General features: G+C 48.9%; 1 protein-coding gene and 1 non-coding gene across 2 annotated transcripts in view; one reads left to right on the top strand and one right to left on the bottom strand.

The window, feature by feature from the left end:
* The first annotated feature begins 1,777 nt into the window (after positions 1–1,777).
* LOC117642969 (neither inactivation nor afterpotential protein C) overlaps positions 1,778–22,014 on the top strand; it is a 35,048-nt gene continuing 14,811 nt past the window's right edge. The window contains exons 1-18 of the mRNA XM_034381606.1: positions 1,778–1,793; positions 3,934–4,089; positions 6,107–6,384; positions 7,532–7,641; positions 7,917–8,056; positions 8,417–8,564; positions 9,129–9,219; positions 9,320–9,415; positions 9,746–10,123; positions 10,739–10,935; positions 11,853–11,972; positions 12,296–12,516; positions 12,877–13,087; positions 13,570–13,714; positions 14,139–14,289; positions 15,623–15,942; positions 21,019–21,158; positions 21,746–21,895. Of these exons, the coding sequence (XP_034237497.1) occupies positions 3,954–4,089; positions 6,107–6,384; positions 7,532–7,641; positions 7,917–8,056; positions 8,417–8,564; positions 9,129–9,219; positions 9,320–9,415; positions 9,746–10,123; positions 10,739–10,935; positions 11,853–11,972; positions 12,296–12,516; positions 12,877–13,087; positions 13,570–13,714; positions 14,139–14,289; positions 15,623–15,942; positions 21,019–21,158; positions 21,746–21,895 (3,032 nt within the window). The 5' untranslated portion in view covers positions 1,778–1,793; positions 3,934–3,953. The remainder of the gene's footprint in view (positions 1,794–3,933; positions 4,090–6,106; positions 6,385–7,531; positions 7,642–7,916; positions 8,057–8,416; positions 8,565–9,128; positions 9,220–9,319; positions 9,416–9,745; positions 10,124–10,738; positions 10,936–11,852; positions 11,973–12,295; positions 12,517–12,876; positions 13,088–13,569; positions 13,715–14,138; positions 14,290–15,622; positions 15,943–21,018; positions 21,159–21,745; positions 21,896–22,014) is intronic.
* On the bottom strand, positions 17,256–17,328 carry Trnat-cgu. Its single transcript has one exon. It is a non-coding gene; the product is annotated as a tRNA-Thr (tRNA).

The raw sequence follows: 22,014 nt of genomic DNA, 5'->3' as shown, positions 1-22,014 counted from the left end.
GTATTTTGAGCATACGTAGTACAAAGGTAATTCACTTCGTTACACGAAAAAAAAGTTCCTAAAATACGAAGTATTTTCTTTGGTGTAAGCTTATGTGTGCTCAGAATACTTTACGGCACGGCAAATACAATGTCTGGGTTTCCCAGGCCCATTCTGGAAAAAGAGGTCATTTAACCAGGGTAGGCCTGGGAAATCAGGACACTGTTTTTGCCGCGAACAAGCTGCTTTTCTCTGTAGGGCCTAAAAGAGTTCGTAAGGTCATCACAGTGCTGGACAGCGTTCTGAGTAGAAAATCATTAAATTGTTCTTGAAGGAAGATTTTGCGTGTTTGGGACAAAGTGTTCTTTCCCAGCGGTTTGCACGCAAACGCAAACTGACGATCATTGGTCACGCGTTATTAGTGAAGACGAGATTTCCTCCTGCGGCCCACAACCTCTTGATAAACTCTCCAATCTTAGTGATAGAAAAAAGTACGGAAAATTCTGTTAACTTTTGGCCAAGCTTCTCTGCGGCCCTCTTGTCATCAGTCTCCGTAGGACTTCACAGTATTCTCTGTCTGACCTCAAGTCTTCTCCGTCGGACCTCACAGTTTTCTAGGAGCCTGCATGGTCTTGCGGCAAATATGGCAAGGTCCCGTCCCTATCAAGAATTTTAACGAGAGGGCTACGGAGAATTGCCTCAAGTTTGTTCACAGATTTTCCTCAGAGTTTTGCCACAGTGAGAAATTTCCATGTTTTCATTTACCATTGTTGCCTTTGACACGTCGCAGCGACACGTTGCCGTCATCATCGATTCGGTCGGGATGGTGTCGCCCGCGGGTTTTGGCAGTGCTTGGGCTGGCGTCCCCAATCCGCTGAGCCGCGCCTGCCTCGTAATCCGATGCAGGTTGACGTGTGTCGCGTTCGCACACCACCGACCCTGCAGGCCTCGCCACCGCCCGCGCGGCCCGGGAAGTCGCGCCGCGCGTGCGCGCACACCCTTCGCTCATCCATACTGGGAATCAAATACACTCTAAATATGGGGTGCCCAGAAACTGGGCGCCTTTGTCGCCTGCCCCACTTTTTAGGGTGCCAAATGTCGCCCAGTTCCTGGGCACCTTTGTCGCCCAGTCTCGGGGTGGACTAAATCATGCAGTAACCGGCCCTCTCCCATGGTAGAGCATGCACAGATGTCTAGTTCCTGGGCGACTAAGGTGCCCAGAGTCTGGGCACCTTTGGCACCTTAGTCGCTGCTGAGCCATGGGTGAAGACAGGTTCCCTAATGGTTTGCCCACCCCGAGACTAGGCGACAAAGGTGCCCAGAAACTGGGCGACATTTGGCACCCTAAAAAGTGGAGCAGGCGACAAAGGCGCCCAGTTTCTGGACACCCTACATTTAGAGTGTAGTCATGATCAATACCCTATTTTGGGCGAGGTATACTTTATCACCCAAATTTGATTTCAGGGAGAGTGGGTGGAACCAGTGGAGCTATTTAGAACGCTTTTTTTTTTTTTTTTTCAAAAAAGAATTGAAAGATGAGCTTATAGATGCAACTCGGGCCATACTTCATTACGCAAAAGTAAATCGTAAATCTTCCTCTACAAGATTTCATACGATTACACACATGCATATGAAAGGCAAGTAGTCATATCGTATGTACGGTTAGGAAGATACAGGCCACAGGGGCTCACTGGAAAAAGCTTGCATTTCAATTGTAGGAAACCAGCGAGCCATGCAGCCATTCGCTAAGTCCAACTCTCATGTCAAATGAAAAAAAAGTCACATAACAGTCGTGGACAGTGACATAGCCCAGGGTAACGGAGGTTATGCTGTTAAATTATGCGTGGCACACCCCAGTGGCAGCCCAGTTATTGTGGACACTTTGCAGTGTGTGCACTGAGAGACTGCACTCCCGGTAGAGGGCCGGGCCCCAGGTTGTGGTGGGCAGCGAGCTCGTTCCGAAGGATCGCTTCGTCGTCGCTCTGTCTCTCTCGCACTCATGGGGCGTCCCGCTCGGGTGCGAGAGAGACAGAGCGACGGAGACCGCGGGGCTTGTCGCCGCCCCGCCCGGGGTGGGCTCAGTGGTGCGGGGCCCTTCTCTAGCGGTGTTGGCATGTGTCAGTGGGGCTTCGTGGTCGATACGGGCGGACTGGGCTGGTCGCGGGCAGAGTCCTACAGCCGCGGGGACTGGGCCCCCGAATGGTCCGCAGGGGCTCACGGGGCCAGTAAACCGGTACCCAGCACACTTCCTTCGGTTGCGCGGCGCTTCTGCAGGGAATCTTATGGACAACCAGCATGGACGGTCGTCTGTCTTTTACATGGCCTTCCATACGGCTTTGTTAGGCTCACGGGGCTCATGTCGAGAGCACCCTCTCTCGTGTTAACGCGGTGTCAATTTGATGTCAACCACATCTTAAAATCAGTCCGGAGTATCGCGTAATCGGTCAAATTTCATTTGCCGTCCGCTGCTCCGGTTTTTTGCTGCATTTTTATCATGCGAGCTGTTGCACTCCTCTCCACCTTTTAATATGGGGGCCGAATGTATAAGCGTTGGCTTTTCTATCAATCGGTCAGTTTTGTAATGGTTTTGCATTGTAGAGTGATAGCCGGCCCGCCGCGCGCAGACGGTGCCCAGCAGGTGCCTACTCTACGGTCACCCCTTCGTCTCCCTGACCTCAGCAGACTAAGGCTTCACCCCCCTCCCCCACCCTCTCAGCCCTCGCGCCCTCAAATCCGCGTGCCTTGTGCTACTCTCGCGGCTCCTGGGGGAAGATGCCTTCCCGGCTACCTCGTCCGATCAAAAGTCCCGCGATGGATGGCGCTTGTTTATTATTCTGGGCTCCAATTAAAGTTCCCACATTACGAATAGGTAATGGCGCAGGCACAATACCAACCTCATTTTTGTTCGTATGACACTTGTTTTTGAACAAATTTTGAATGCGATGATCTATTTTGTTCTCGAGATTTTGCACGAAAATGGATAAAAGTGTTCAGTTTTTCTTACGCTAAGTGTACAAAAAATTCATCCACAAGAAATATACTCCAATATCTCCGACAAATTTTTACGCGATAGGGTTTGCCTTTGGGTGTTTCATCCCGATGTCGGTTTTTGGGTGTACCGGCCCGGCCACTTTCACACACACACACACACACTGAAAACGTAACGTTTTATTCAGTGCACACTATCGTAAGAAAAGTGTGCACTCAGTGCTCAAGTAGGTTAGCCAGGCGGGTACTAAGTGAAAGTAAACCTGTGCATACACAATTCGTTACTCAGCTCGTCCCAATAACCCTCGATGGTTACGAAATGCGCGACTCTGCCTGCCGTCTCCGGGAGAAAAGGGGGGGGGGGGTGAAGGTGGTCGCGGCCGCGCCCCGTCGGGTCAGTGTGTGGTGCGCTGCGGTGGTGGCTGGCCGGCCGCCTCCCTCCGCCGCGCCCCGCGCCTCACCTCGGACTGTAGGCCTTGCCAGCGGCCCCGCCGCCCAGTGAGGGCGGATCCGTGTGTCGAGCTAGGTCGGTGTGTTGCTGCGCAAGGTTAGGTTAGGTGCCTAATCCCGAGAGGTAGGCAATCGGGGGATGATCGCTGCAGCGAGCCGTGCTGCCCGTGGAGTGTGCACACTAAATGTTTTGTCCAATTTTGTACAAGACGCCGCAGTCTTTTTTTCGCGTGTCCCCGAATTTCATTTGTGCAGATGAACTTTTCGTTCGCTCTTCATACGACGATCTGCACATTTTACCCCAATTTTGAGTAAAATTGTGTACAAAATTCGAACGAGTTGTGCTATATGTACGAGTTACATCCGAAAAACTGCACATATTTTCCAATTTTTTGATTCATTTTGTACGAATTTGTACAAAAAGTTGATCTGCGCTAAAAAAAAAAAAAAACTGTGACGTCTCTGAACAAAATTTGTTCAAAATCATTTTGGTGTGTGACGGGCGCCTTCCCGCAGCGGCCGAGCCTTGAGTCACCATGGCGGGGTCCGGGCCGCCTGCGTCCGAGTTCAGCCTGTCGGCGCTGCCCGACCCCGGGGACCGCTTCATCCTGGGTGACGTCATCGGCAAGGGTCTGTCCGGGACCGTGTACGAAGCGCAGGACACGGAAGCAGGTGAGTTTGCTTGGCGTCTTGCGCCCTCCGAAGGTTCTGGATCAAAATTAATTCGAGAAAGAAAACACATATTCCGTGCTTAGTGGCGGCGAAGGTTTCCTGACCCTTTCATATCGGCCAGCCAATTCTTTTTTCCCAAGTTAAAAATATGGCAATACTACTGCTCTCCATGTACGCGTATTCATTATTTTTTCGCAAAGAAAATGCCCCAGCCAAGGGCGGTTGGTTTTGGTTTTGGACTTCGGTTTTGGACTTTGGTCTCTGATTTTTTTTCCAATGGGGTGTTGGTCCGTACTTTGTTCCGAGGTTGCTATTGTCCATCAGCCAGCGAACCTGATTCATTTTGACGTGCATTTTACTCAAGTTTTCGCCCTCACCCTCACTGTGTCACAACAGGACTCCTCTGTGAGCTTTTTTTTTTGTAGATTGTGTTTAGTGTCATGTTGTTTTCGTCGCTCTCTTTTGACTTTTGGCGTGCATTTTTTGTTTCGTTGTCCGAGGGACGTCGTCTAGTTAGTATTTCTTCGTAGCGGTTTTGTATTTTCTGCCGTGGTTTTGCTTAGGCTCGTTCGGTTTTGCGGGTCGGGACGGGACGACGACGTGGCAGCGCACCTTGTGGTGTTTCAGGTCGCAAGGTTGCCATCAAGGTGATCCCTGTGGCCTACTTCGCTGTGAGGACGGTTGAGCACGTCAGGCAGCAGAAGGCCAGGAAGCGTGAGTCCGGAGGCGCGTTCGTTTCGTAGACAACCATGTTTTCAATTTTATCCTGTTTGTTTTGCAAAAGAAAAAGAAACAATGTATTCTTTTCTTGACAGTGTTTTTTATGATAGAAATGGTAAAAGCATCGCAACGAAAGATGTACATTATAAATTTCTTACCCATTTAGGTCTGCGGAGTCACTGCGCAGTTACTCTGCGAAGTCAATTGATCAGACCCTCTAGGGAGTACATACTTCAGGGAGTGTGCTCGTGGGTACACTCTAAAGAGAGTGTATTGACTACGCTGTTGAGTTCGCCAAGCAGGCAGATACCCACTTTGAACTATAGTTGCATACAGCCCGCGATGACGTATTGAACGTTTGAATGGGTTCTAATGCAAAGAGGCCCTGCGGCAAAGCTGAGAGAAATTTTACATGCTGAACTTTAAACTTTTCCCAGTGAAAAATCAAATCTAAATGAACTTTTAGTTAACGTCAATGTTTGACTTCGATGGCTGAGTTTTCTTGGATATTCTAATCCGCGTGAAATACAATAGATGTACAGGTCCATGTCATGTTACGAGCCATGAGGTTCGCGACCTTATCGTAACATCACAGAACTCATCATGGTAAGAAATTTTAAATGGACATCAACTTGCACAGTTTGTCTGTGGGGTTATCCACATAGGTATTATGTCCTGAATGCACCAAATTAATCATCACATTTTGGGCTCTTGGGGCAACGACTTCGCTTTCTTAATGTTGGGAAATTATGAACCGACCAGTTATTTGCATCTCCTCTTTAAAAAGAAAATGAGGTCTCAGTTCTGTTAAACAATGACGCAGCAGTGCGTGGATCACCGCTAGTAAACAAACTGTGCAGTGAGGTTGCAGTATAAAGCGTTCGAAACCAGCAGTCGGGTGAGGCAGCGAGTAGGTGTCGTAGTTTTGACAGGACAAGTACGGAAAATTTGTGGTCAATAATTTCTCCGGAGCGTTCGCACTTCACGAACCACAAAAGTTCCGATCAGGTCCTCTTTACCTACACGAGGTGCTTCTATCACTATGATGAACCTGTTCGGAAGTTCCGTACTTTTCCCGTCATTTTCTGCATAATTTCGGTTCTGAAGCACAGAGGTTTATTTTTTCGTTTAGTTTTTTTTCGTTTTTGTTCTTTTGAGATTTTACAGTGAAGAACTCTCACTCGCCCCGAGCTTGCAGCAATCACCAACGGCCGCGCTTACTTCCGTCGCCTCTGCCGCCCTCCCCACCGTTCCGTGGCCGTTTTAAAGAGGGTTTGACGGCGTCCTCGTGTTCCAGGCAACATGAAGGTGGCGGTCAAGATCCTGCAGGTGGACGAGGACAAGCTGGACGACGCGCGCGAGGAGTACCACGTGCTGCGCGACCTGAGCGACCACCCGCACTTGCCCGACTTCTACGGCGCGTTCGCGCGGCGGGCGGACGACGGCGACCAGGTGTGGTTCGCCATGGAGCTGTGCGCCCACGGCCCCGTCACGGACCTGGTGCGCGGGCTGCTGGACCAGAACAAGAAGATGATCGAGGACCACATCGCGTACATCATCAAGTGCGCCATCAAGGTACTTACTCTCCTTTCATGCTACAGTGTAAAAAAAAAGTCCGTACTTTCACTGTGGCAAAAAGGTACGGAAAATTCAGTTAACTTTTTTGCCCGGATTCTCCGTAGCCCTCTTATCAATATTCTCCGTAGGGTCGTACACTGTTAAAAAAATTACTGAAAATTCATAATTTTTTGTAAGAAGTCGATTTACTTACATTCAGTCTGAATTTTCATACCAAAACTTTCATACTTCGCGGTCTGAAAGTTTCAGACGACGTTAGTCTGAATTTTCAGATCAACATGTTGTATGAAAAATGATACCAGTCGGTCTATTTTATCAGACTAAGTTGTACGAAGACATTGAACAGTCGCACTAAATAATGCCACTCTGTAGAGTAGAACTCAAATCGGCGAACTTTTGCCATCGGTTTATCGTAGACGCTCAACGGATCGTCTCAAAAATTAGGAACACGGCAGTAGACTCCTACTTGCAAAGGTAGTGAAGAGGCTAGAGGTGACTGCTGAATTGCGAGGGAGAGCGGCCTTAGCCCAACCACGCGCCGACCCGTGGCCATGCGCGAGAGTGAAATTGTAACAGTATTCTCCGTAGGACCGCAAGTCTTCTCCGTAGGGCCTGGAAGACTGTATAGTCCTACGGAGAACACTGTAAGGTCCTACGGAGTGCGGTCCTACGGAATATAAGAGCCTACGGAAAATATTGACAAGGGGGCTACGAAGAACTACCACAAGCTGTTTACAGAATTTTCCGTAGCTTTTTGCCGCAGTGTTTGTATGGAAAATGTTCCGACGAAAGTAGTACGGAGGTACGGAAAAAAAGTACGCAACGTCCGTACTTGTCCCATAACAACTCATGTAATTGGGTACGGAAAAATTGTACAGGCAAATTGTTGACCAGACATTTTCCGTACTTTTTCTGTACTTTTTTTCTCGCAGTGTGAGAAATGCCGTGCAGTGATAGTACTAAGTCAAAACTCTGCTGCACTTTACCATCAATCTAAGAAAGAAATCAATGCAAATTTGTGCTACCAGTCACCAGTCATTTTTTTTTTCAAAGTGTTACGCAACTGATACAAAATTTCGTAACACACTTCACGGGTAGCTGTATCGCGTTTGCTAAACTTACAAGCTCGTGCCGCTTGCTGCAGGCCCTGGTGCACCTCCACGAGCACCACGTCATGCACCGGGACGTGCGCGGCAGCAACATACTCCTCAACGCCAACGGCGAAGTCAAGCTGGTGGACTACGGCCTGTCAAGGTATGCATTTTGGACGAGTATGCTTGTATCATTAGTATCATTTTATAGATACACATTTTTATTTAAAAAATTTTGGTATTTTGTTTTTGAAAGTTTAAAGTAGTTACTGTAAATCTGGAACAAGTGTTGAGAATTTTTCAAGTTTCGCAAAAATGATTTATCAAAATTTGTCCTCTGAAGAAGGATTGTAGTCGGGTACTTTTCTACCTCAGCGGTGAAGTGTCCCACGAACTGTGATTCGTGTTACGTCATTTGTGGTGCAAATTCCATTCCAGAGAGCTGGACAGTACGATGGGACGCCGGTCGTCCTGCCTTGGGTCCCCAGCCTGGCTCGCCCCCGAGGTGGTGTCGTGCTCCAACACGCACAAGGAGGACAGTGACGGCTACGACAACAAGTGCGACGTTTGGTCTATCGGTTCGTTCAAAGAGACTTAAATGTCTTCCACTATTACGAAACATCTTTTGGAAATTTTTAGAGACTTTGTTGGGAAAATTCTCTTGGAAAAATTTTAAAGTCTCTCCTGATTCTACTCTGCGTAAATATCTCGCAGGTTTATAGCACGCCAATGCACTCTTAACACATTACGAAGTATTTTGAGCATACATATAACAAACTAAAATACTTTGTTATACGAAGAAATAGTTCGTAAATTACGAAGTATTTTCTTTGTAAGCCTCGGTATGCTCAAAATACTTTGTTCAAAGGGGCTTCGGAATGTATTTTCCGGGATCTTTCGTCACGGCGTTCTTGTTCTGATTGATTGTTTTGCTGCAGGCATGACCGCCATCGAGCTGGGCGACGGCAAGGCCCCGCTCCAGGACATGCACCCGACCCGGGCCTTGTTCCAGATCCTGCGAAACCCTCCGCCCAACCTGTACCGCCCCGCCAACTGGACGCAGCTTTACAATGACTTCATCGCCGAGTGAGTTGAGGTGTCGCAGCTGCACTGCAAGAAAAAACCACAACAAAAGTACACCAATTCCTGGCAAATTATTTTTAATCAGGAATAAGGAAAGCTTTCAAACAGGGATCCTTAACTTAACATATAACCAACACTGCTTTCATAACGTAACATAAGACAATGTTCGCTTAAGGTTAAGGGTACGGACTTATGAAAGTACTTGCAAAAGTATATCCACACAAATTCGAGACATAAAAAAATAGCCTACCCTTTTGGAAAGATGTTAGAAGTTAAGGGTTATAACTTTAACTCTTATGATAACGTTATGATGATGCCTTTATGAGGTAAGTTAAGGATCCCTGCTTTCAAAGTACAACAATTGTTATAATTGTTGCTCGTTGTACTTTATGCTATCCCTGTTGTGCTTTTATTGTACAGTTTTTGTTGTACTTTCGTTGTACTATTCATACTTTTTCTTGCAGTGTGTCTCTTATTTGCATGCGGTTGGTGTTGGACTGAGCACAGAGGGTCCAGAATCAACTGAAAGGAGTTAAAAATTGGTACTGATCATTGTCCAATTTGCAGGTGCCTGGAGAAGAACCCCGAGAACAGACCTTTTATGGCGGAATTAATGGAGCACCCCTTCATCACGGCACTGCCCGACAGCGACGACCACGTAAGTGTTCCTCGCGGGACTTGAAAATTACATTTGAAGCCAGTCAAACTGAATACATACTTGAAACTGCGGCTTTGGTCAACTGGCTATGCGTTGACAGTTCCAGACCGAGTTGAAGATGATCGCCCAGTCCGTGTCTCCGACCATGCGGGACAGGCGGTTCGACGAGGTGCTCGTTCGAGACGGCTTCATAAGGGTAAGGGACAGAGTATTTTGACCCCACATCTTCATGCCTTTTTTTAAACGTCGGCGCACTGTTAAAAAAATCTGAAAATTCAGACGACTTTTTTCAAACTTGACGTTTTGAAACCCCAATTAACTTCAAAACGCTTGTCTGAAATGCCAGACAGGGCAGTCTGAGACCGTGAGACCGTACCCAGTCTGAAATTTCATTATAAGTGAAGTCTTCAGATCCAGATTAGGCGAAGCACTATTTTGCACATGCGTGAACTCCTGCGGTAGCAAGGAAACTTGCCCATGGATCTGGTGGTGTAAACAAGTCCTCTGTCTTGCTTATTCCGCGCAGAAAGACCAGACGGACGCCGTGGACCCCATGGTGGTGGAGGACCTGGCCGCCATGGAGGTGCTGTCGGACGAGACTATCACGCGCGAGCTGGAGGAGCGCTACCGGAAGGGCTTCTACCACACGTTCGTCGGCGACGTGCTGGTCGTGCTGAACCCCAACATGGAGGTGCCCAACATGTACGGCAAGCAGCGGCAGTGCAAGTACCAGTTCAAGTCGCGGTCCGACAACCAGCCGCACGTGTACGCCGTGGCGGACTCGGCGTACCAGGACGTGTTCCACAACGAGGAGCCGCAGCGCATCATCCTGGCCGGCGAGACCATGTCGGGCAAGACGACCAACTTCAAGCACATGCTGTCCCACCTGCTGTTCCTCGGCAAGGTGGGTCGGCTCGGCTTTCCACCATGTTTTTGGCATTTTTGGGGGCATTTTTGGCTGTTTTTGCGGGGTTTAGACTCCCTTTTAGGCGCGTATCTATGGCGCAGTGGGCTAGAAGACCCGTGGAGGCGGTCAAGATCCCAGACAGGTTCTGAGCTCCAGAGTCGCTGAAAAGGACTCGAACCGAATGTGTGACCCCACCAATAGATTGCTTTCCGAACGAGGAATCCATCAATCTATTGGTGGGATCACACGTTCGGTTCGAGTCCTTTTTAGCGACTCTGGAGCTCTAAACGCTTCTAGAGCTTTGGACGCCTGTGCCGGCCTTCTGGCCCACTGTGGGGGTCAGCTTTCTGTCACTATATTGCAGATGGAAGCACTCTTTAAAGCCTACGAAGCATTTGCTTCATGACTACTAAGAAAATGAAGGCGTTGTAGTATTGCTTCGTAATATGATGAAATGCTTCGTATAACGAAGGAATTTTCTTCATGCCTTCATTTTCTTCGTACTACAGAGCGATTCTTCGTAGGGTTTTTACTGTGAGGCCTCAAGTGTTATTTTCCGCCTGGAGACCGTGCGTCTCCCATGTGTGTTTGACGTTGGTGTCTCGGTGGCAGAGCGGCAACGGCGCCTCGGAGCGCGTGGAGAAGGCGGTGAGCGTGGTGCAGGCGCTGGGCAACGCGGCCACGCCCCTCAACCCCAGCTCGACGCGACACGTGCACCACCTGGAGGTGACGTTCACGGCCACGGGCAAGGCCAGCGGCGCCATCATCTGGCTGTACCAGCTGGAGAAGTGGCGCGTCACCACCGAGTGGTACGCAATTTCGCACGAACAGCGTACTCCAATGAATCTCGAAACGGAAGAAGAAGAACAAAAGTTAACCCCAATAAAAGGCTTCTGCGCATGCGCAGATGTTCCCCAACCACCCGGTGTACATGCGCAGGAGCTGTTTTTATGGCCTCCTTTTGTTCTTCTTCTACCGTTTCAAGATTCATTGGAGTACCCTTACTGTTTCGCTTCAGCGTAACACAGTTGTCGTTCATTCTGCGTAAACAATTCTGGTGTATTTTAAATTGACCTTTTCAGTTGTCGCTAAGGGAAGAACGAAAGTAATCAAATAGCCAGGGACCGGAAGGAACGTTCGTACTGGTTCCTGGCCTTTGGATTACTTCCGATCTTCAATCGGCGACGACTGAAAGGGTCTCTTAGTCTAAAATTCTGCGTAACAATTTAGGCCTAAGATCAGCGGAGCAAAGCAACTTTGTCTCAGATTCTGCGTAACAATTTTGACTTAGATTCTGCGCAGCAAAATTTTTCTTAGATTCTGCTTGCGCAACAAATCTGTCCTAGGTCGTACTGCAATGGTTCAGTTATGGTGCCCTTCGGTAAAGTTCATTGTACACCAATGGTAGAATGGGACACTTTTTTAATCTTAGATTCCGCGTAAAAAATTGTCTTGGATTCAGCGTAACAAATTTGTCTTAGATTCTGCATATCGATTTTGACTTAGATTTTGCATACGAAATTTGTCTCAGATTCCATGTAAAAAGATTGTCTTAAGTTCTGCTTAGTGCCAATTTTGTCGTTCTACATACCGAATTTGTCTTAGATTCTGCGTAACAAATTCATCCTAAGTGTCACATGCCCTTAACTGTTCGGAGCAGGTGACAAATAATTCAAATTTGGCACCAGTTCTTCGTGATGTCACCAACGAAATGTGTTTTGTGCAGCCAGAAGGGCAACGCCAACTTCCACGTGTTCTACTACTTCTACGACGCCATGGCCGCCTCCAGTTCACTGGACCGCTACCACCTGGAGCCCGGTCGCGGTTATCGCTATCTGCGAGCCAGGTTCGAAAATTCCAAAGCTCCCCCTTCCTTCACTGCAAAATATTCCGTAGTTTTGTACGGAAAATGTACAGACGAAAATGGTACGGAAGTACGGGAAAAAGTACGGAACGTTCGTATTGTCCCATAAGAACTTTTGTAGGCGGCTGCGGAAAAAAAAGTACAGAAGTTCCGTAGTAGGACATGTAGGGACGGTCCAGTCTAATTATTGACCAGGCATGTTCCGTACATTTTCCGTGCTTTTTTCTCGCAGTGTTCCGCGGTTATAATTAAAATTTGTTGGGTTGCGCGACCATTTTTGAGAGTGGCCTTTCTTGTTGTTACAGTGGCGAGACGTGCAGCGACAAGGACCCCCGCAACACGCCGGACAACAACGTGGCGCGCTACGAGAAGCTGCGCCAGTTCCTGATTGACCTGGACTTCGACGAGGAGCAGCGGGAGACGCTGTGGAGGACGCTCGCCGCCATCCTCATCCTGGGCGAAGTCACCTTCGTCGAAAACGAGGACAACTTCGCCGACGTGGAGAACACGGACGTGGCCAACAAAGGTGCACCTTTCACACTAAAAATTCCTCGCGAAAGTGTTTATCCGACCACAAACACTCTTTCGAACTTTTTTTGACGCATTGCGAACTATTACCTGGCCACGTTACAAACCATTTCTTTGCAATGTAATGAAATTTTTGCTTCGTGACGATCGAAGTACTTAGTATTTTGCAATGCGAAGAAGAAAGTTCGCCAAGGTGTTCGTAACTTAAACCCGGAAAATACTTAGTCCTGCTAGGTCCTTTTCTTTTCTTCCTTTTTTTTCGTGTTTTTTTCTTTCTTTTTTTTGCAAGGAAACGTCCGTTTGGTTGTTGATACAAAGCCGTCTTAAATTTTGCACCCCTCTCTCTCCTTCTCCGCAGTGGCCGACCTGCTCTGCGTGGAGGACAAGAAGTTCGTGTGGGCGCTGACCAACTACTGCGTGATCCACAAGGGCACGGCCGAGCGCCGGCGCCACACGCGCGAGGAGGCGGTGCAGGCACGCGACGTGATGGCGCGCGCGCTCTACTCGCGCCTCGTGGACTGGATGGTCAACACCATCAACTTCAAGCTGTCGTACAACAGGGCCATCTTGTACGTTTCGCTGCAATACGCGGCAAAAACGGAACCTGGTTTTGCCAGGAAGCCCATGGTGGAGACATAGGCGATTTCCATGCAATTCCTAGAAATACCAGGTTTCGTTTTCACCGTGTAGGGCCAAAAAAGGGGGATTTTTAAAGTCAAATTTTGAAACAATTTACATACTAACATGGCCATACCTTTGTGTGGCAATTTTCATAGCTTGCTGGTCTTAAAGTCATCGTTAAAAAAATCTCGAAGAACACACTTTATGTTTGGGCAGAATATTGTACGTGCCGCAACTTGCACGATTTTGTGCATACTTGGAATTTGCATAATATCATGCGTAAATATGCATAAATTGATGCAAGTTCACGCACAATTTTATGCACGACGGTACACAAGTTTAAAATTATGCATCACCACGTGCAAAATTGTACATAAACATTTAGTGTGAATATCGGCGGATTGAAAAATATATTTTTCCCTTCCTCCAGTGGCGACAAGCACGTGGTGAGTATCACGGACATGTTCGGCTTCGAGTGCCACCAGCAGAAGAATACCCTGGAGACCCTCTTCATCAACACCCTCAACGAGCAGATGACCTACCACTACGGCCAGCGGTCGTTCGCCTGGGAAATGGTAAGTGTCTTCGACCAGAACACCTCCCTTGATTGTTTCATTCGCATTGAATGACACTCTCAGACCGATATGGACTTTTTTATCTCTTGCCTATAGCGCTTTTTGAGCAAACGTGGTTAAATGTACTATTTTCTCTTTGACTATGCACAATTTTGATTGTCATTAGATCATGTAGAAATTAAAAAGTACATTGTAAACGACAAAAAGTCAGGTTTAATGGCCTAAATACATTAAAAATTGAACAAAATAGTGCATAGCTAAAGAGAAAATAGTGAATATTACATTTGCACTAAAAACTTTTTGGCAAGAGTTAAAAAGTCAGTACGAGACGAAGAACGTACATCTCCCCGTGTTGCTGGGAAACGGAAGTCCGGTGGGCGTACCTTGAGTCAAGTTGTTAATTTTCACGTACCGCCTGTTGCAGCAAGAGCAAGAGGAGGAGGAGATCCCGCTGCAGCCGCTGCAGTACTACAACAACAAGGGCACGGTGGACGAGCTGATGCTCAAGCCGGACGGCCTGCTGTACCTGCTGGACGACGCGAGCCGCAACGGCCACGGCCCGGACTTCATCCTCGGTGGGTTCGCGGCGCAGCAATGGTGTTCGATGGGGTGCACACTAAATGTTTATGTACAATAGGGTACTTCGGAGAAAACCTAGACCGGAAGTCAGCGACAGAACGGGAGAAACAAAAGAGCGTCGTCAGACCGTGCTGAGCGGTGGTGGGGGTCGAAATCGGCGGGGTGGGGACAGCATGCGCGCGCCGCCTTCACCCCCACTCCGCCGATTTCGACCCCCACTACCGCTCAGCACAGCCTCCCGACGCTCTTTTGTTTCTCCCGTTCTGTTGCTGACTTCCGGTCTGGGTTTTCTCCGAAGTACCCTATTACGTGCGTGGTGATGTATGATTTTAAACCTGTGTTTCGTCGTGCCTAAAATTGTGCGTGAGTTTGCATAAATAAATTTATGCATTTTTACGCATGATATCATGCAAATTCCACGTATGCATGCACAAAATCGTGCAAGTTGCACGTACAAAATTCTACCTAAACATTTAGTGTGTAAACACTCGCGTAATACCCTGTTCATGAAAACCGTATATTACGCGTTATACACGTGAACGTAATGCCATTTTTGGTTCAAATGTACCAAATTTTGGCATTTCAGTGCTGTAGTACACGTTTAATGACCCCGTAATACATCGTAATACCGAAGTCTGTACACGATTTCTTGAAGTGTTTATCCCCTCGATGGTGTTCGTATGCTTTTCAAACCCAATCAAACCAAGGCACATTTGTTTCGATGTCAAAACGAGTACCTAACAAAAGTGTCAAAATTTAGAAATTGAATTGTTTTTGACCAGTACAGCATAAAAGCGCTACTTCTGTGAGAAGACTATTCCTATTTCCCTAACAATTTACTGGCAATTTTTGCCTTTCCTTCTTTTGTGCATTTATTGATTGTTCCCGACGGTTTAAATACTTTTTGCGTCAGTAATTAACACTTAAAGGTGCGAGATCACCCCCCAGGAGGTGCAGCGTTGGGGCCGCGCGGAGTATAGCCGGGGCTGTTTTGGTCAATACTCCCATGCGGGGGGTGAATCAGTAGTGTACTCATGTGTACAAATTTGCACGTACTCAGTTAACTCACAAGTTTTGAAAAGGCGAAATTCTCTATTTTTTGAGCGATTTAACGTCGAGTGCCGTTAAAAACACTAAGTAAGCCTTTAAACGATCAAAATTATGAAATTTGTGAGCAAAGCAAGGTGTACTCACCCGTACTCAGGTACTCGTGTGTACACCAGAACGCTGAGTGATTCACCCCTCGACTCCCATGTCGTTAAAATTGTGTAGTCATTTTTCAAATTTTTTTAAAGTATGCGTCATTAGTTACCTGCCTAAACATTGCAGAGTCGCTCCGCAACGAGCCGCGCGGGCCGCGCATCATGGCGGGCGACTCGAACTTCGTGGTGGCGCACTACACGGGCAAGGTGACGTACGACGTGCGCGCCATGTCGGCCAAGAACAGGGACTTCCTGCCGCCCGAAATGATCGAGACGCTGCGCCAGTCCAACGACGTCAACATCAAGCACATGTTCACCGGGCAGCTGTCCAAGTCCGGCAACCTGACGGCGCCGTCGCCGCCCGCCGGCGTCAGCAGGCCCGCCAAGGAGGGCCCCAAGAAGACGCGCTGGGGCGCGGCGCTCATTGCGGAGACGGGCAAGTGCAGGGTGAGTAACCAGCGAGTAGATGGTGGGGCGAGACTCCGACCAGCCACTCGCCACACCGCCTACTTACTGCACAGTGGGCCAGAAGACCGGTGGAGGCCGAGGGGTCGGCAACTCATATATTACTTCGTACGCGGTGGCTATATTACCCGTATATTACCTGTACATTACCATATATTACTTGCATATTACCACAATTTCGCCTCTATAATACCCCTATATTACTATATATTACTTTGTATTACTTTATATTACACATTACCTATATTACTGGTAATATACGTATACTCCCTCGTACACGGCTAAGGGAAGTTGCCGACCCCTCGGTGGAGGCGGTAAAAGCCCGGACGGCGTTTTGAGCTGCAGATTCGTCAAATGGGACTCGAATCAAACGTGTGACCCCATCAGCGGGTTCCTCGTTCGGAGAGCAATCCATTGGTGGGGTCAGTCGTTCGGTTTGAGTCCCATTTGGCGGCTCTGGAGCCCAAAACGCGTCTAGAATTTCAGCCGCTTCCTCCGGTTTTCTGGCCCACTGTGCAGTGAGTAGGCGGTGTGGCGACACCTCGACCGGCGCGGCACCATAGCGGCCTCGCGCCACATGCGCGGCCGCGTTTGAAACTCCCGCGCGGCTCCGCGGCCGGCGATACCCCGCGCAGCCAGCGCGACGGCGATACTCCGCGCGGAGCGCAGCGCCGCGGCCCGCAGTCTCTGTCAGCGCGGGGTACTCCGGCCGCGAGGCGGCGCGACGCGTTAGAACGCGGCAAGTGCACGTAGGCGTGACTACAACGGGTCAGTTTCGTTTGGAGATCGCTTTTGACAGTCCAGTGAATTAAAAATTTTCGTTTTTCAAGTTTCGGCTGGAGAAGTCGCGTGTTGGACTGCCAAAATCTGTGATGTTCAATAAATTATGTGAGCATTTGACAAGTTTGAAGTTTGATGAACCTTGAAATAGGCGTTCATCGTTGTCATTGAACGCGTGAAGATGGGTGAAAGGGTCAAGTAATACAAGAGGGAGGACACTTATGTAAAATCTGTGGAAAAATTTTTTCTTGAAATTTTAAAATGCGTGGGCTGGTGGGCGTAAAGAGTGGCGTGATTTTTTACTGCGTGTCTTGTACCGAGCGCGTTTCGTGGACAGACACGCTCATTTCACCGCTTGAATCAACCTGCAAATGACCCAGACACTCGGACGTTTCGTGAACAGACACGCTCACTTCACCGCTTGAATCAACCTGCAAATGACCCTGACACTCGGATTCCATGTGGTGACATGCATGCGTAGCCGCGGCGGTGACCTGAGCGCGAAAAAAGTCTCGTGCCCCCAGAGAGAATCGAACTCTCGACCCCTAGTTTACGAGACTAGTGCTCTAACCACTGAGCTATGGAGGCGCTGAGAGGGGGAGCCGCGAGGCGCGCCATACAATCGTGCGCTGCAGTGTGCGGCGGCTTCCCCCACCAACTGTTTCCTTTCCACGGCCTGCAGTGGGCCGCTGTGTACGCGCCGTACCGCCGTACAGTTTACAGGACAGTGAGAGGAACGGGGGAATCACGACGGGAAGGCTCGGCGGTCCTGGCTTGCGCGGTCGCGGGAAGCCATTCGCAGTGGCGCATCCCGCGTCGACGCGTCACGCTATCAGAATCTTTGCGAAAAGTTGAGAAGTTAAACATCTTGCGAACAATGTGTTTGCAAGGGCCTCTCGTCACGGCGGCAGGTTGCGCTTACATTGAATCGAGGAAGTATTTGCCTTTCAGAAACGCCAAAAATCGTTGTATTTTGAACGGATACGGAAATTTAGCAATTTTGAGGAAGGTTAAACACTTCCCTCTTTTGCATCCAAGTCCGTGACATGTATTGATGTTGTTTAATATTGTCTTGTTGTCGATGAGAATCCATTTTTGCGGAGCAAATTGGACGCTTGAAAAATTTTACCGCAAGTTCCTAGAGCCGTCTTACTAATAGACGCAACCTCCTGGGAAAAGCAGATTTGACATTCGCCGTGCACCAACGACGATAAATACGCTCAACTTTTCGCGCCACTGCAATGAATGAATGAATGAATGAATGAATGAATGAATGAATGAATGAATGAATGAATGAATGAATGGAATAATTTAATGGAGCCTGATGGTGCTGTTCCACAGCGCGTGTGCGATCTAAGTGAACGGCGAACAAGCACAACACCCATCAAAATAAAGCGTCCTGTGCAGCCGCTATACTCAAAATTTCACGGACAGTTATGTCGAAGGGACGTTACTGTTCTGTAAGAAAGATCGATCTTTGCGTGTGATTGTCGTACGAAAAGCTATACATAGTCATCCTGAATCGCGCGCAAATCTGCGCGGAAAGTTCATCCGCCCCGAAAACCGGTGACGTCTCGTTCAAAATTTAAACAAACATGTGAAAGTGAGTAACTGGTTGCTTGCAAACGGCGCTTTCGTCGTTCTGTCTCTGTCCCTCTCGCACTCACGGGGCCGTTCGGGAGGACTGCGGGAGAAGCACAGCGACCGAGTGCTATTCGGCGTCAGCCAGCAGACTGCTTCCGAGAGTCGTCGTTGTCGCTCTGTCTCTCTCGCACTCACGGGGCGTCCCGTACGTGCGCGAGAGGGACAGAGCGACGGAAACGATTCTCGGGAATCAGCCTGCTGCGCAGTGGAGGTGGGCGGCGGCGATTCGGGTCGCTTTGGGGCACACGCCGGAACACTCTGGCGCACGGTTAGTTTCAGGTGCCTCAATTCATTCCACTGCCATTCCAGCCTCCTGTATCGGATAGTAGGAGGCCAAAGCCGTACAACGGCCCCGATTGCCGTTTGCCGGGAGGGCAGTGACGTGGCAGTGGCGTGGCAGTGCCGCGCCGTGTTGTGCCTTTGTGGAGAGGCCGTGGGATAGTTGCCAGTTGCTTTACAAGGGCTTGGGCTGCAGAAGGGGTCCGGAGACAGAGAGAGAGAGGGAGAGAGAGGGAGAGAGAGAGAGGTGGCCCAGGACTACTAGACTCAACACGGATCTTGTCAAGAAGTTTTGCTCGGGCTGCTCCACACGGCCGTATACCGAGCGCTTGTGTGGACGTGGCGGGGCGGTCGGGTCGTCGGCTGCACACACAGTGCAGACACAGTGCCCTCGGGGATTGGCTGATGTTGGCAATGATGTTGCCTACTTCGCAGGCGGCGGCGCCGGACCCCTACTCCTCTCTCTCTCTCTCTCTCTCTCTCTCTCTCTCTCTCTCTCTCTCTCTCTCTCTCTCTCTCTCTCTCTCTCTCTCTCTCTCTCGTGCCGCATGTTTGTTCAGACCTGTCCTCCACACGACCTTTCACCCATACCCCCTTCTCCACAATCCCCCATGCATACGCCCCGCGCGCTCTGGCCCAAGGGCAGAATCTCAAACACCGTATATTGCTGATAATAGGGATAAGTTTGTCTTGACTTCGAGCTGTCCCTCCAACAGCTATTTTAACTTTACATGAAAACCTGAGTGTGAAATCCCTGTCAAATCGGATGTCGAGATGCCCAGAGTACTTTTCTTTACCCTAAATACTTTTCTTCCCCGACTTACCCATGTTTCGCCTCTCGTCTGTTGCGAATAAAGTAACATCAGTCAAATGCTTTTGGGCATAAAGCATGTTCGGATATGTCGGCTTGTCCGGGAAGCATGAGAATCATGGTTGTTTGAATATGATCGCAACTTAGTTTAATCGCGACACACCCGTCTGACTAGATTGTTTGAATAACGTGGGTTGAAATTGGCGGCACTCTGACCGCGGCTCCGAGTCTAGGAGCCCACGTCCCACCTGGTGTGTGTGTGTGTGTGTGTGTGTGTGTGTCTGTGTGTCTGTGTGTGTGTGTGTGTGTGTGTGTGTGTGCGCGCGCGCGCTGCCGGATTATTGGCCAGGGCACGAGCTAAAGTGGAGTTTAGTGTTTCGAGTGTACTGTACAGGCATTTGTTCGGCGCGTAGCTCAGTCGTGACAATTTAGCGCCCCCCTCCCCCTCTTCGCTGTTCCCCCTCGCGGGCTAACACTCTGTCCACCAATATGAAAATATCGGTTTTCACTTTCCGCCCGCTCACCGAGGGTATGGGGATGGCATTAGTTGGGGCGGCGCCTCCTGGGAACACTGTGTGTGTGTGTGTGTGTGTGTGTGTGTTAGAGAGGGGAGAGAAGGGAGAGAGAGAGAGAGAGAGAGAGAGAGAGCGGGAGAGAGAGAGGGAGAGGAGGGCAGTATGTGTGGGGATAGGGGAAAAAAGGGGGGGGACAGGGAGGTTGCGACCCTTCTCAGGAAGTCGCCCGGTACATGAAGCTAATTCATCGGAATTTCACGGCAATAACCTCGAAATACTTTGTCCGACAGTTTCCAGAGAGCAAGGTAGAAATCACGTCGCGTCTTTGCCTTTGCCCTCCTGTTTGTATTTAGGAGCCCTTGCAAACACATTGTTCGCAAGATTACGAATTACTCAATCGTTATTGCAATCAAGCCAATAATTCAAGCCAAACTTCAAACCTAAAAGTTCGTAATGCGAACATATTTTTCGCAAAGGTTCCGATAGCGTGAGGCCATTGGGAAATTCAACTCCTCCAAGAACTACCATAGTCATTCGCCAGTGATTAACTTCACTGTCAGACCTATGTGGAGTTTTTTTCTCTCTGGCTTATAACGCTTTTCGAGCAAACGTAAAATGTGCAATTTCCTCTCTAACTATGCACAATTTTGATCATTTTACATATAAAAGTGTCAATAGATAACGTAGAAATTGAAAAGTACAATGAACAAAACAGTGCATGGCTAAAGAGAAAATCGAGGGGCAAACAACTTCGTGAAAATTTGTACACCGTTATTTCATTGTTACTCCAACTTTATTTCAAGGTTATTTCCACGTTATTTCGCGTTATTTCACGTTATTTCGCGTTACTTCACCGTTATTTCATCGTTATTTCAACATTATTTCACGTTATTTCAAAGAAAATGTACACCTAAATTCAAGTTGTTTGCCCCTCGGTGAAATTAGTACATATTACGTTTGCACATAAAGCTTTTTAGCCAGAGATGAAAAGGCAATACGAGACTGAGAGTGTTTGACTTTTTTTTCCAGCACTACAACACCGAGTCCCGCGGCCAGTACTCGCAGACGCGCCGCATGCGCACCGCCGCCGCCACCTTCCGCGGGGCCTGCTTGGAGGTGCTGCGGGCACTGGCCTTCGGCCCGGGCTGCGGGGGCACGCACTTCGTCAGGTACGGCCAGCTCTCTGTATGCTCACTATGTTCATTCATTTTCAAATTATTTTCGCCATATTTGTGCTAAGCCATGTACATTTTACTACATAGATTGCGGTCGATAATTCTGTACTCTTTGAGAAGATTGAAAATTTTGTACATGCACCTACACATTTACGTCACCAAGCCCATCAGCATTTAGTGTGAACCAGCAGTGGGGCAGAAGACCGGTGGGGGCGGCCGAAATTCTAGACGCGTTCTGATCTGCAGAGTCGCTACACGGTAAAAGCTGTACCTGCTTTTTCAGGAAGCCAATGGTGAAGGTATAGGCGATTTCCAGGAAGTTCCTAGGAAAACCAGGAACCGTTTTTAACATGTAAATGCGACTCGACTCGAACGTGTGACCCTATCAATGGATTACTCTCCTTACGAGGAATCTGTTGGTGGGGTCACACGTTCGGTTCGAGTCTCATTTGGTGACTACACGGCAGAAACGGTACCTGATTTTCCCAGGAAGCCTATGGTAAAGACATAGGCGATTTCCAGGGGGTTCCTGGGAAAACCAGGTACCGTTTTTACCGTGTATGCTGTCTCATGTTGCGCAGGTGCGTCCGCACGGACATGACGAACCAGCCCAGGGCGTTCCAGCCTGACTTGGTGCGCCACCAGCTCCGCGCCCTGGCCGTCTTGGACACGGCCCGCGCGCGCCAGAAGGGCTACTCCACGAGAGTGCCCTTCGAGGAGTTCCTCCGGAGGCAAGTACACTGCAGTAAATTTTGCGAAGGGTTTTTCTTTTTTGACATAGAGGGTACCGTAGGCCGGGGTAATATGAGACGCATGATTTTTATCGTTAGAATAACAATGCTCGTGGCAT

The sequence above is a fragment of the Thrips palmi genome, unplaced genomic scaffold (assembly GCF_012932325.1).
Source record: "Thrips palmi isolate BJ-2018 unplaced genomic scaffold, TpBJ-2018v1 HiC_scaffold_16, whole genome shotgun sequence".
Classification (NCBI taxonomy): Eukaryota; Metazoa; Arthropoda; class Insecta; order Thysanoptera; family Thripidae; genus Thrips; species Thrips palmi.
The sequence above is the reverse complement of the archived record's forward strand: the minus strand, read 5'-3'. Positions and strand labels throughout refer to the sequence as shown.